Source organism: Bufo gargarizans, chromosome 2 (assembly GCF_014858855.1).
Source record: "Bufo gargarizans isolate SCDJY-AF-19 chromosome 2, ASM1485885v1, whole genome shotgun sequence".
Taxonomy (NCBI): domain Eukaryota; kingdom Metazoa; phylum Chordata; class Amphibia; order Anura; family Bufonidae; genus Bufo; species Bufo gargarizans.
In genome coordinates, this window is record NC_058081.1 from 344,403,776 (window position 1) to 344,418,495 (window position 14,720).

A 14,720-nucleotide genomic window follows, 5' to 3' on the forward strand; every position below is an offset into this window, starting at 1 on the left:
AAGTGTAAAGCAGCAGTGTACTCAAGTCCATAAACATCAATGTGTTTCCACATTACTTCATTAATATTCATTTCTATGACCACATTAGAACATCACCATATGTAAGAAACACCTCCTCCTCCTGTACACTTTTCAATTATTGACTGGTTAAAAGTTCTTGTTATGTGACAACCTCTAAACATCAGTATGCATAAGGAAGACTTATGACTCCTTATACTTCATGATAGTTAATTGGTAAAAAATTTCTAACACGTATGAGAAATAATATCTAATATACTGTATTTTTAACCTTTGATCCATCGTCTGATTCCATTATCCTTGAAAGTGTTTGTTTGCCATAAACTAAAGAAGCTGACAAGTGTCTGATAACCAAGTATCTAAAACAACCTATGGAGTACATAAATATGTTACTAAGACTCCATATTTAACCAAGTATCTAAAACAACCTATGGAGTACATAAATATGTTACTAAGACTCCATACTTGTCCAATAACCAAGTATCTAAAAGAACCTATGGAGTACAGTACATAAATATGTCACTAAGACTCCATGATCTCATACCTTGCTAGTCCTAATAAGAAAACATAGTTTTTTATTAATCCCCTAAGGACCTCTATTTTCTTAGCAAAGTACATTGTAATTATTTAATAATAATCTAACTGTTTCTTCACATTAACTCTTTGCTAAACTTTTAGGTAGTAATATAAGATGCCTGACTAAAACAACATGGTGGACCCACAGATGATATCTTACAAAAATAAGCAGTGCTGTTTGGATTCTGGTATTCAATGTGTGATGTCACAGATCTAGGAACAGCAGCAAGAGTAGAACATGACCCATAAGCAATCATCCCCCTTCTGATTTCAATCGTAATTTAGGCCCCTCATTCACCTCCCCACAGTGTCATGCTATACCATTCTGGCAGATGTACTGCTTTGATGATCCGACCTGCACGTTTCCATACACAAAAACTTTTCTTGGTCCTTACAAAAGGAATGTAAGTAGTTACTAAAACAAACTTGTCAGGAGAGATGACAGGTCCTGTTTAACCACCTAAGGCTACTTTCACAATAGCGTTTTCAATTCCGCTATTGAGACCCGTCATAGGATCTCAATAGCGGAAAAAAACGCTTCCGTTTTGTCCCCATTCATTGTCAATGGGGACAAAAATGAACTGAATGAAATGGATTGCACCAAAATGCATTCCGTTCCATTTGGTTGCGTCCCCATCGTGCACAGAAAAACGCTGCAAGCAAGATAGATCTGTCCTGGCACACAATGTAAGTCACAATCTGGCACAATAGAAAACAATCTGGCACAATAGAAAACAGATCCGTCCCCCATTGACTCTTAATAGTGTTCAAGACGGATCCGTCATGGCTATAGAAGACATAATACAACCGGATCCGTTCATTACGGATGCATGCGGTTGTATTATTGTAACGGAAGCGTTTTTGCAGATTCATGACGGATCTGCAAAAAACGCTAATGTGAAAGTAGCCTTACTGTTTTGCCTCAGTCCAGCAGTGGGAGAATTAGATAACTGCTTTAGATGGTGCCATCTCCTGAATGGTAGCAGCTAGAAACATGCAACTGTTCTTGTTTGAAAGCTTTCAGACAATACCAGAACGACAGCAGCACAGGGGAAGATATCACTGCCAGAAATCGGGATGCTTTGAATGCAGCTGAAAGTGAAAGTAAAGTGAATAGTAAAAGCAGGTTTTACTCGCGATTATTTCCGACTCAATTTCTCCTCTGTTGCTTGGACTTTAGCTGTCATTTTGGTATGAAAGCCTGGAATGTGAGTTTTCAAACAAGATCAGTTGCATGTTTTTAGCTGCTACCATTCAGGAGATAGCAGCATCTAAAGCAGCCCCCCCCCTCCCCCACTCCAGTTAGCTACTTTTCCAACTGCCCAAGTTGGACTCGGGCAAAACAGGTGGTTAAAGGGGTTGTCTCATCTGAGATAATGGGGGCATATCGCATAGAAGTGAATGGGAGCGCACGACGCATGACCGACCACCGCTCCCATTCATTTCTATGAGCCCAACGGAAATAGCCGAGCCAGCACTTGGCTATTTTCAGCCGCCCCGTAGAATTGAATGGAAGAAGGCTGTGATGCGCAGTGCGGCCTCCACCACTTGCTGGGCTCTGTTATGGATATAGGCGCGGGTCCCAGTGGAGGGACCTGCACCTATCAGGCAATGGGGGCATATCCTAGCAATATGCCCCCATTGTCTGAGATGAGACAATCCCTTTAAGCCATATGGGTATAATAGGAATGCTTCTGTGTCTCATGAGAAGCACCATAATAATCGTGTTATTATATAATAATATATTATAAAACCATAATAGTAACTGAAAGCATGATTCTGTTTCTAACACGAGCTTGTCTTCTTTCCGTCTTTAGATATGTGTGGTAATTGCTGCTGTGTTCGGCATTGTTATATATCGTGTTGTGACTGTCAGTACATTTGCTGCCTTTAAATGGGCCTTAATCAGGAATAATTCTCAGGTTGCTACCACAGGGACTGCAGTATGCATCAACTTCTGTATCATTATGCTTCTGAATGTGGTAAGATGAGATGTTCACATACTCAATAATTGTCTTTTGGTTTTCTAAGTTTATGTTAAGAGCTTGCCGTGAAACAAATTAAATTACAAATTTTTGAGCCTGGTTTGGCAGATTTCTATAATAACTGATGAGCTGCAAACAGAAGGGGTTGTGCAAGATTAGAAAAACATGTCTGCTTTCTAGCAAAAACAGTCCCACACCTGCCTATGGGTTATGTCTGGTATTGCAACTCTGTTGCATTTACTTCCACGGAGCTGTATTGAAATACTTTCTAGCAAAAACAGTCCCACACCTGCCTATGGGTTATGTCTGGTATTGCAACTCTGTTGCATTTACTTCCACGGAGCTGTATTGAAATACCACTCAAAGCCCATGGACAGTTGCCAAGCTGTTTTTCAAAGAAATCAGCCATGTTTAAATCTGTACCACCCCTTTAAGGATATCATTGTGCCCTGTCACTACTGAACCCAATCCTAAATCACAGACTATGTCCAGTACATTTTGTCAGCTTCACTGATTCCTTTCACTACCTAACTTTACCAACACAGACTCACATGTCCCTTCTAGGTCGGCTGTGCTCATAGAAGCCAATTTATCATGCATAATTCCCTATTCTGGTATCAGTTACGGTAAAAAATATATTACTTTAAAGCTACAGTTTATAGTTTCCTTTAGAAATAATGATAACATGTCCACTTAAAGCATTAAAACTATCCTAGAATATACAATGCCTTGCAAAAGTATTCACCCCCCTTGACTTTTTTCGTATTTTGGTGCCTCACAACCTGGAATTAACATGGATTGTTTGAGGATTTGCATCATTTAATTTACAGAACATGCCGACAACTTTGAAGATGTTTTTTATTTTTATATATTTTTTATTGTGAAGCAAACAACAAATAGGACAAAATAACAGAAAAGGTCAATGTGCCTAACTATTCACCCCCCTAAAGTCAATACTTTGTAGAGTCACCTTTTGGGCAATCACAGCTCCAAGTCGCTTTGGATAAGTCTCTATGAGCTTGCCACATCTTACCACTGGGATTTCTGCTCATTCCTCCTTACAAAACTGCTCTAGCTCCTTCAAGTTGGATGATTTGCGCTTGTGCCAGCAATCTTTAAGTCTGGCCACAGATTTTCTATTGGATTGAGATCTGGGCTTTGACTAGGCCATTCCAACACATTTACCTGTTTCCCCTTAAACCACTCAAGTGTTGCTTTAGCAGTGTGTTTGGGGTCATTGTCCTGCTGGAAGGTGAACCCCCGCCCTAGCCTCAAATCACGCACAGAGTGTTACAGGCTTTGCTCAAGAATATCCCTGTATTTAGCACCATCCATCTTTTCCTTGAGTCTGACCAGTTTCCCAGTCTCGGCTGCTGAAAAACATCCCCACAGCATGATGTTGCCACCACCATGTTTCATTGTGGGGATGGTGTTCTTTGGGTGATGTGATATGTTGTGTTTGCACCAGACATAGTGTTTTCTTTGGTGGCCGAAAAGTTAAATTTTAGTCTCATCAGACCAGAGCACCTTCCTCCATACATTTTGGGAGTCTCCCACATGCCTTTTCGCAAACTCACAACGTGCCTTTTTGTTTTTAGCCGAAAGTAATGGCTTTCTTCTGGTCACTCTGCCATAAAGCCCAACTCTATGGAGCATATGGCTTATTGTCATCCTATGTACAGATACTTCAGTCTCTGCTGTGGAACTCTGCAGCTCTTCCAGGGTTAACTTAGGTCTCTGTGCTGATTCTCTGATTAATACCCTCCTTAACCGGTCTGTGAGTTTTGGTGGACGTCCATCTCTTGGCAGGTTTGCTGTTGTGCCATGTTCTTTCCATTTGTCTATGATAGATTTGATGGTGCTCCTGGGAATCATCAAAGATTTGGATATCTTTTTATAACCTAACCCTGACTTGTACTTCTCAACAACATTGTCCCTTACTTGTTTGGAGAGTTCCTTGGTCTTCATGGCAGTGTTTGGTTAGTGATGCCTCTTGCTTAGGTGTTGCAGCATCTGGGACCTTTCAAAAAAGGTGTGCATATCTAATGACAGATCATGTGACACTTAGATTGCACACAGGTGGACATCATTTCACTAATTATGTGACTTCTGAAGATAATTGGTTGCACCAGAGCTTTTTATGGGCTTCCTTACAAAAGGGGTAAATACATATGCACATGCCAATTTTCTGTTTTCTATTTCTAAACAATAGTTTTATTTATCTATTTTTCTAATTTCACTTCACCAACTTAGACTATTGTGTTCTCATCCATCACATAAAATTCAGATTAACAAAACATTAAACTTAAGGCTGCAATTTAACAAAATACGAAAACAATCAAGGGGTAAATACTTTTGCAAGGCACTGTAAGTGCTGAGAATGCTACTCTGGCTAGGGCTCTCTGTCTATGATTTTTGCCAGACAGTGATCTATGGGACCACCAATGGTGTAGTCTTGCCATGTCTGTAATGCTTCAAGGTGGGGGAGGAGCACGCCCACCTTAAGAGTGCCATTCTGCCGCTCCAATATGGTACGTCAACAGAAGATACCTGCCTCTTTCATCAAATTAACTTTAATAAACTAAAGTGATGATATCTGGTTACTAGATGGTGATGTTGTACAACAAATAAAGACACTACACCGTTCTATAATAAAAAGCAAGCAGGGGAATATGTCAGCCTTCTTTGATTTAACTGCTAATATCAAGTGGAGGAGGGACTCTGTATATAAGGACTGGGGCAGCCATCTTAGTGGCATTTGAAGCTCAAATATTGTCCATGCACTCCCTTGCTAAGGGTAAGCCTAAAAAGTCCTGCTACAACTGGCTTCAACCATAAGGGAGCAGGCACATGATAAAGGGCTACCTTCATGATAGTGGCACAGAAGTGCCATGAGCTACACATTCTCCAGCCAGGGGTCTGCTGAAGACAAGGCTGTAGATGCATCATTGAAGGTGAAATGTTCTGTAAGAAACAGCTGCAGAGGATTACACTACGAGCTAGAGATATGTCATTGATGATGCAGTGATGCATAGACTACCCAAGTGGCAGGTGAGAAGAGCTGTAGAGATAAAAGCAGAAAGACTTGGTGCCTCTGGACTGAAGCGGAGCCAATGCTTTTATTCATGTGTCAGTCCCTGAAGACACATGACCCCGAGAGTATAAGTAGAGTAAGGTGACTTCTTCCAACAATGGTCCAGGGGACAGAGTGTGATGGCTTTACATAAGTGGAGACCCCAAGCTGGTCACCTGGTGACCTAAAGGCCTACTTTTGCCCCTGTAGCAAAAAGGATTCCATTGGACTACTAATATTTATGACCTGCACATATGGAATGTATATAGTTAAAGAGACAGTGCCTCTCTGTAAGAGCCACCAAGCATATAAGGCTCTTAGTGAATGAAACCTCCAAAAATACTGTACCTTTATGGGACTGTAAATTTGTGTTATGAATTTGATGCAATGTGGAGTGATATGATCTCCTGTGGAGCACCAACATGTAAATTATATGTGCAGTAAAAGTTGTGCTGCTGCAAAAAATTAATGTGCCATCACAGAATGGAATGGTGGTTCACTCAAGTGTGTCTAGTGCCAAATATGACATCAGGGCTCTACTGGGACTAACTGCTCTTAATTCCACATGGTGTTCTAAACCCTCCACACCTCATACTAAGGGTCCATTCACACGTCCGCAAAATGGGTCCGCATGCGTTCCGCAATTTTGCAGAAAGGGTGCGGACCCATCTGCACTTACGTTCCGCGGCCCCGCAAAAAATAGAACATGTCCTATTCTTGTCCGCAGCCACGGACAAGAAAAGACATTTCTATTATAGTGCCGGCCATGTGCGGTCTGCAAAATAAGGAGCGCACATGGCCAGTGTCTGTGTTTTGTGGATCCGCAATTTGCCTATTCTTGTCCACGGAATGGAGCAATGGATGCGGACAGCACACGGAGTGCTGTCCTCATCTTTTTCGGCCCCTTTGAAGTTAATGGGTCCGCATCCGAGCCGCCAAAACTTGGCTCGGATGCGGACCAAAACAACGGCCATGTGCATGAGGCCTTACAGGTGAAATTAATGTGACCTTCTCTAAACTTTTGAATGCACGTGTCACACTGTTCAATGTTTCAATACTTTTTGCACAACTTGCTGTTCTCTAACAAGGAGCTTAACAGCAAATTTCACAACAGTTATTTGATCCATGAATCTTCCAATACATTTCCTGGTTCAAGTAGAATTGGTATTTAAACAGTCCTCCTCATCGTGCTGTTAAAATTTTGACATTATGAGAACAAGACGACACCTAACAATTAATCAACAGTACATCACCATTATGAGGCTTCAAGCAGGATGTTCTCAGACGGAAGTGGCCACTGAGCTTAAAGTGTCACAGAGTGTCATCAGCAGGTTGCAAAAGAGAGAGAGACTGGAAGAGTCACAGAAAGGTAAAGAACGCTTCATTGTGAACAATGCCCTGCGGAACCGGATGATGAATGCCACACAACTCCAGGCATATTTAAGGGAGGTGAGTGGCACCCAAGTGTCACGTCAGACCATTATAAACCATTTACATCAGTGTGGTCTGCATACTAGACAATCTGCAAGGCTACCTGGCCTGTAGTCGTCATTGTCTTGCATGGCCCAGGGAGCAACTACACTGATGAGGGACAAGTAGGCCTCAGTGCTGTTCACTGATGAAAGTCCATTCACACTGAGCAGAAATGATAGCCACCAAAGATGTTGGAGACGTCAAGGAGACCGCTATGCATCAGCCACTGTTGTCACCAGATGAGTCTTTGGTGGTAGTGGTGTTACAGTGTGGGCAGGTGTGTCTAGTCAATACAGAACTGCCCTACACTTTGTGAATGGTACAGTGACAAGCCCATACTATTTGAATAACATCATTAATACAGTCATTGTGCCTCTGCATGAACAACACAGGTCTAATTTCATCTTCATGGACGACAATGAGCCAGCTCATCAAGGTTGCATCATTAGTGAATGTCTGCTGGAGGCTAGGGAACCTCAAATGGAGTGGCCTGCACTTTCTCCAGATCTGAATCCCATTGAAAACCTATGGGATCAGCTGAGTCTCCATGTAGAGCCTCATAACTCTGTACCCCAGAACCTCACTGACCTGAGGACAGCTCTTCAAGAAGAGTGGGATGCCATGCCTCAGCAGACAATAGGTTGACATTGTTGTCAAGCTGTAATTGATGCTCAAGGCCACATGACAAGTTATTGAGACATTGACATTAGTAGTATAGGGAGACAGTTCTCATCAAACTCAAAATGACAGGTGGCCAGTCCGGACAAGCCTTAATATGGTATATTCTGACTACAACTCAATTAAATTTTAAAAATAGCTTGACTTTCTGCGACCTTCACAGACATGACCGGACACGTCCCTATCCATCTATCTTATAATATCTATCCATCTATCTACTCCCTTATTTTTGCCTGCAGCGTCCATTTTGTGAAATACGACCAGCCCATTTTGCGTAAGTACCCAGCTTTCCCGAGTATGGATGCTTTACATCGCCAATGGGTCCTTCCTGGATTGAATCCGCTTACTAACGACACATAGCTGAATAAATATTATCGACATACACTCACCTAAAGAATTATTAGGAAAACCTGTTCTATTTCTCATTAATGCGATTATCTAGTCAACCAATCACATGGCAGTTGCTTCAATGCATGTAGGGTTGTGGTCCTGGTCAAGACAATCTCCAGAACTCCAAACTGAATGTCAGAATGGGAAAGAAAGGTGATTTAAGCAATTTTGAGCGTGGCATGGTTGTTGGTGCCAGATGGGCCGGTCTGAGTACTTCACAATCTGCTCAGTTACTGGGATTTTCACGCACAACCATTTCTAGGGTTTACAAAGAATGGTGTGAAAAGGGAAAAACATCCAGTATGCGGTAGTCCTGTGGGCGAAAATGCCTTGTTGATGCTAGAGGTCAGAGGAGAATGGGCCGACTGATTCAAGCTGATAGAAGAGCAACGTTGACTGAAATAACCATTTGTTACAACCGAGGTATGCAGCAAAGCATTTGTGAAGCCACAACACGCACAACCTTGAGGCGGATGGGCTACAACAGCAGAAGACCCCACCGGGTACCGCTCATCTCCACTACAAATAGGAAAATGAGGCTACAATTTGCACAAACTCACCAAAATTGGACTGTTGAAGACTGGAAAAATGGTTTCTTGAACATGACAATGAGTTCACTGTACTAAAATGGCCCCCACAGTCACCAGATCTCAACCCAATAGAGCATCTTTGGGATGTGGTGGAACGGGAGCTTCGTGCCCCGGATGTGCATCCCTCAAATCTCCATCAACTGCAAGGTGCTATCCTATCAATATGGGCCAACATTTCTAAAGAATGCTATCAGCACCTTGTTGAATCAATGCCACGTAGAATTAAGGCAGTTCTGAAGGCAAAAGGGAGTCCAACTACGTATTAGTATGGTGTTCCTAATAATTCTTTAGGTGAGTGTATAGCAACTACATATTACTAACAACATATATTGAATAAAAATTACAGCCATCTATATACTTTCACACTGGCATTTTGGCTTTCCGTTTGTGAGATCCATTCAGGGATCTCACAAGTGGTCCAAAACGGATCAGTTTTGCCCTAATGCATTCTGAATGGAAAAGGATCCACTCAGAATGCATCAGTTTGCCTCAGTTTGCCTCCGTTCCATCTCCATTCCCTGCTTGCAGCGTTTTGGTGTCTGTCTGATGAAACTGAGCCAAACGCATCCATTCTGGCACACAATGTAAGTCGATGGGGACGGATCCGTTGTGTATGACACAATCTGGCGCAATAGAAAACGTATCCGTCCTCCTTTGACTTTCAATGGTGTTCAAGACGGATCCGTCTTGGCTATGTTAAAGATAATACAAACTGATCAGTTTTGAACGGATGCAGACGGTTGTATTATCTGAACAGATCCGTCTGTGCAGATCCATGACGGATCCGCACCAAAACGCACCAACAAGAGTGTAAAAGTAGCCTTAGGCTGAATGGGATTTTGATTTGCTTAATTAAAGTACAACCTTCAGAAATCCTGGGACATCTGTTATGACAGGCATCCTCAAACTGCGGCCCTCCAGCTGTTGCAAAACTACAACTCCCAGCATGCCCGCACAGCCTACAGGTATCAGCCTACAGCAGGGCATTGTGGGAGTTGTAGTTTTACAACAGCTGGAGAGCCGTAGTTTGAGGATGCCTGTGTTATGAGATCTCAAAAGCCCTCAACTATAGCCTGCCTACTGTATAAACAGACCACCCATGCTGTTTGGACATTTATTTTATTAGGTGTTTTATTAGGAATTAATTTGCTATTTGTTTAATAAAAATCGAAGGCATACGTGATTTAAGCAAGATGTCTTTATTTACGATGCATCACGGTACATTTTTCAATAACTCAGTAGGGTAGACACGTTTGTGCGTAATTACAGCAATGTATACATAATTATTTCATGCACTTTGTTACAAAGTAGAAATTTTTTCTAAAATCACTCGTAAATATTTTAAATAAATTTTCAAAAGACATTCCTTTATCTATACAATGCAAGATATAGATGCAGTAATGTCCGCAGACGATCTAGCAGCGTCCTGTATTTGTCTGTTTTTATATCTTATAGTCTTAGAATTTTTAGATAAAAATGTAATAAATTCGCCAGGAAATATTTCATTCGTGGGCGATAATCAATAATTATTTGAAAAATTGATACGTCATTTGGATATAATATAATTAAAATCCAATGCTTTCCCCGCTGATACGAATTGTCCGTATTTACAATATAGGCCGCTGTTCTATGGGCATGTTCCAGTGGTCAGTAGGAAAGCAGCGCCATATGGATTTTGGAGGTAGATTTTGCTAGAATGGTTTTTAGGCGCCATTTAGTATTTGAAGGCACCCTGAGGTACCCCTTCAGTGTAAACCCCCAAGTGACCCCATTCCGGAAACTAGACACCTCAAAGAGTATTTCAAGGTGTTTAGTGCGCACTTTAACCCATCAGGCATTTCCCAGAATAAGGAAATACTTGGCTTTTTCCAGAAAAAGTTGCCGGACAAAATGCACCCCACATTTTGTTACCCATTTCCCCCTGAATACGGCAACACCCCACATGTGCTCAAAAACTGATTTTTGAGCGCATGGCAGGGTTCAAAAGGGGAGGAGCACCAGAGGGCTTTTGGAGGACAGATTTTGCAGCATTGGCTTTTTGGAGCTATGTCGCATATGAAGACACCCTGAGGTACCACTACAGTGAAACCCCCCCAAAAGTGACCCGATTCCGGAAACTAGACCCCTCAAGAAGTATTTCAAGGTGTGTAGTGATCACATTGACCCATCAGGCGTTTCACAGAATTAGGAAATACTGTAAAAATGAAAAATAATTTCACTTTCACAAGGGGTAACCGGACAAAATGCACTCCACATTTTGTTACCCATTTCCCCCTGAATACCGCAACACCCCACATGTGCTTGTAGCCTGCCGTATGGGCACACAGCAGGGCTCTAGAGGCAAAGTGAAAAATATGGATTTTGCAGGCTTGAATAAACAGACATGGATTTTAGGTGACATGTCGCATGTTAAATAATTCCTGATGTCACCAGAAATGAAAAAACCCAAGAAGTGACCCCATTTTGGAAAGAGCACCCCGTACAAACATTTTAAGTGGTGGAAAGGGCACCTTTGACCAAACAGGTGTATTGCAGAAATTAATATGTAGTGGTTGGTGAAAAGTGGATATGTAAGCTCTGTGGACAAATATAAGGTGGTATAAATATAAGGTGGTAAAATTACAGGGTACATCAAGGATGAAATTATTCCATGGATGAGTGATAGATTCTGAAACAATCCTTGATGCACAGGCCAGGTTTTTCAGGGCAGGTTTCGCAATGGTAAATGGTGTCTTTTCTCACCCTGCATCTTTTTTGAGTCCCTTCCATTCTCGCTGTAGGGAACTTCACCAGGGAAATGTTGCCCTGGTACAACTCGGGCACGGTAACTTACAGAAGTACTGGGACCCTACATTGCTTTGAAAAAATGAGGGCCTTTATCACCACCTTGGATGTTCTTGGATGGCCTCTAGATCTAAATAGCACGAATGCATTTTACAGCACCATCTGTACAATGTGTAAAGCCAGCTTTCTATACTACACTTTTATTTTTCGTGTGGCATTGTAGGGGCTTGTAATAAATTGGAAATTCAATTTAGGAGAAAAAGAGTAGAAGAAGAAAAGGAGAAAAAAAAATAGCAAAAAAAAAAGTATCTTCTGCACAAAAAAAAGTGTTGAAGAATGAGCAAACGCAATCAGTAATGGACACTATTGATCGGTGCTCAGTGGTTTCAAAATGCACGCATGCAGATGGTGGGTTCGTGCAAAATGCTAAACTGACTCTAAACTAGCACTAACTGAAATAGATTTATATATATATATATATATATGTATATATAGTATATAAAATCTGGCAGCACTCACTTTAGAGGTTATCAGGTGCAAGCGTCTCGCCTTTGACCATAGGCTTGTGTATTCAAGGAAAAAACAACGCAGCACTCTTCTTGTAAAAAAACGCAGTGTCTTTATTCACACATGTGACACAAAAATAGGCAACATTTCAATCCCCTTCCAGGATCCTTCTCAAGCCAAGTGACAAGTGCCAACTGCGTTGATTTTTCCTTGAATATATATATAACTAACTACCTACAACTAACTGCAGGTCTTTTTTCAGCAAAAAAAAAAGAAAAAAACACAAAAATGTGCAGATGTAAATGAGTACACTAGTTATTGGTTACAGATTGTGCGTGTGTGCAAAAACTAGTATAAAAATTCACTACAGTGGGTAAAAAGTGAACACTGGCTAAAAATGAGAAATACAGAGCTCTATATATATTTATATAAACCCCTAACTACACTTTATTATTTTTTAACCAAAAAGAAAAAATGGCAAAAAAACACAGATGTGGAAAGAAAAAAAAAAGTTAAAAAATTATCCCCCGGTGCTGATCAGGCAGGTATGTACTGAACAGCACTTGGCGGTCACAGCTCACATGCAGAAAAAGCTGTGCAGAGCTGGAAAATTGTAAAAAAATAAAATAAATAAAATGGGGGGATGGGGAAGGAGAGGAGGGGATGGGAAAGAGTGGAGGGGATGGGAAGGGAGAGGAGGGGGTGGGAAGGGACAGGGACGGAAGGTGGTTTAGGGATCTGGACCTTCTGCAAATGGAAAAAAAAATCACTGCAGCAGTTCCAGATCTTCTTCTTTTTTCTTTCTTCTTTCTTCTTCTTTCAGCAGGTAAGAGACACAGGTCCACTCTGCATGCAGTCACCAGCTAGAATGACTGCATGCAGGGAGGATCTGCCCTTTCCTGTGCAGCTGTAGCGCTGCCATTGGCTGGAGCGTTGTTCCAGCCAATAGCAGCTCTGGCAGGAGACGCCAAACACTGGTGTCCCCTGCCTGACCCAGTGTGGACAGGTGCTGACAAGTTCAGCACCAGTCACCCCTGTACAAACCTTGTTCCACCCCCCTGCAGCTTCCTGGATGAATGAAAAATCATCCAAAACTGCGATTGGCTGGTGTGCAGAAATCAGCCAATTGCAGCGATCGATGCCTCAGGGGAGGGCAGAAAAACCTCCCTCTGCCCCTTGGGAAGATGGCTGCCTGCTGTCCTGAGCAGCCATCATCACCCGGTCAACGAGCGATTTCGCTCAGGGACCGGGTGAACACAGTGCCATAGCTGGTATTTTGAACCCGGTTCCCAGCGTTGTACGGGTTAATAGTGTTTACCACAGTCTCTGCAAATCTAATTTCAGTTCTGAGATTTCCAGTTTTTACTGATGATGATGTATAGTCTTGTGTACACGCAGTCTTACCCTTCGGGCCTCGATGCGCTTAGCTGACTAATTCAACAGGGAGGAAAAAAAGGAGGCATGACACTTTGCCATGGGCCACAAAGGCCACTAAGGCACCTATTCCAGAGACCAATTTCCTAGCACTTATCAAATGGAGAGTCAATAAAAAGGGGAGGAAGGTAGGGGGATCTCAAGGTTCAAAGGGTTCGGACGAGATATAGAGAATGCAAAGAAAACAATTTAATAAACGTGGGGAAAAAGTATCTTTAAAATAAAAGAACATTACCAACCGTGAATTTATAGACTAAGATTTAAGAAAACCCCCAAAATTATATAAACCAAATAAGTGTTATATAGGAAGATCAAACGCCTATTTGAAAAGTAAGGTTTTCATTGCACGTCTGAATGAGAGAAGACTGGGAATCATTTTCAGGGCCAGAGGTAGGTGGTTCCAAAATCTGGCCCCTTGAGCAGAAAAGGATCTACCTCCACATCTGATCTTGTTAACTTGCGGGATGTTAAAATTCACAGTTTCTTGACCTCAATGTCCTCAACCTGGTGAATTTACGTTGCAGGTACAAGGGCCTCACACCATGGAATACCCTATGCATGAAGCATCCAATCTTGAACATCACCCGTTGTTGGACGGGGAGCCAGTGCAAGGCATTTCTTGATCCGGCTATAAATCAAAAGCGAACAAAGTGTAACCGTTCAAAAATTCTGGCTAAAGCGTTGTTGGCCTTCCCTGAAATGTGTACAAGCAACATATATTCAAGAACAGCCGATCCGTATAGAATTTTTTCTGGTACCCAAGAGTTAATCTTTTCAGTGTAACCGACCCACTTTACAAAATGCAGCGTATTCCCCTAACCTTCTTCTTTTTCATGATTTTTTCTATCCGGTAAACGCGTCGCTTATCGAGGGGTACTTTTTGGACTTCTTTTGCGTTCTATTAAAACGCTCTACCAACGACGCTTTAACCGTATTCAAAGTAAAAAAATGATGTATTTTAAAGGCTTCACAAAGTTTTCTCATAGGTTTGTTTATAAACTCTCGACCCCGATCCGACTGAAGTTTCCTGGGGGACTGCCCGCTTAATGTACATATCTGTTCAAAAGCAGCGGCCACCATCATGGAACGTTTTTAAGTACCTGCTACCGCCGACGCTCCCACGCGGTTTATGCAATTTTAACTAATCAAGATAGTGTATTAATTGTAAAAAGAAAAGACAAATTACATTTTTATTTAGTCATTTTATGTAAA

The 14,720-nt window shown here is 41.8% G+C and overlaps 1 protein-coding gene across 1 annotated transcript in view; it reads left to right on the top strand.

Moving 5' to 3' along the window:
- ANO4 (anoctamin 4) overlaps positions 1–14,720 on the top strand; it is a 426,239-nt gene that overhangs the window by 343,571 nt on the left and 67,948 nt on the right. Inside the window, exon 18 of the mRNA XM_044277391.1 lies at positions 2,412–2,576. Coding sequence (XP_044133326.1) covers positions 2,412–2,576 — 165 coding nt within the window. The remainder of the gene's footprint in view (positions 1–2,411; positions 2,577–14,720) is intronic.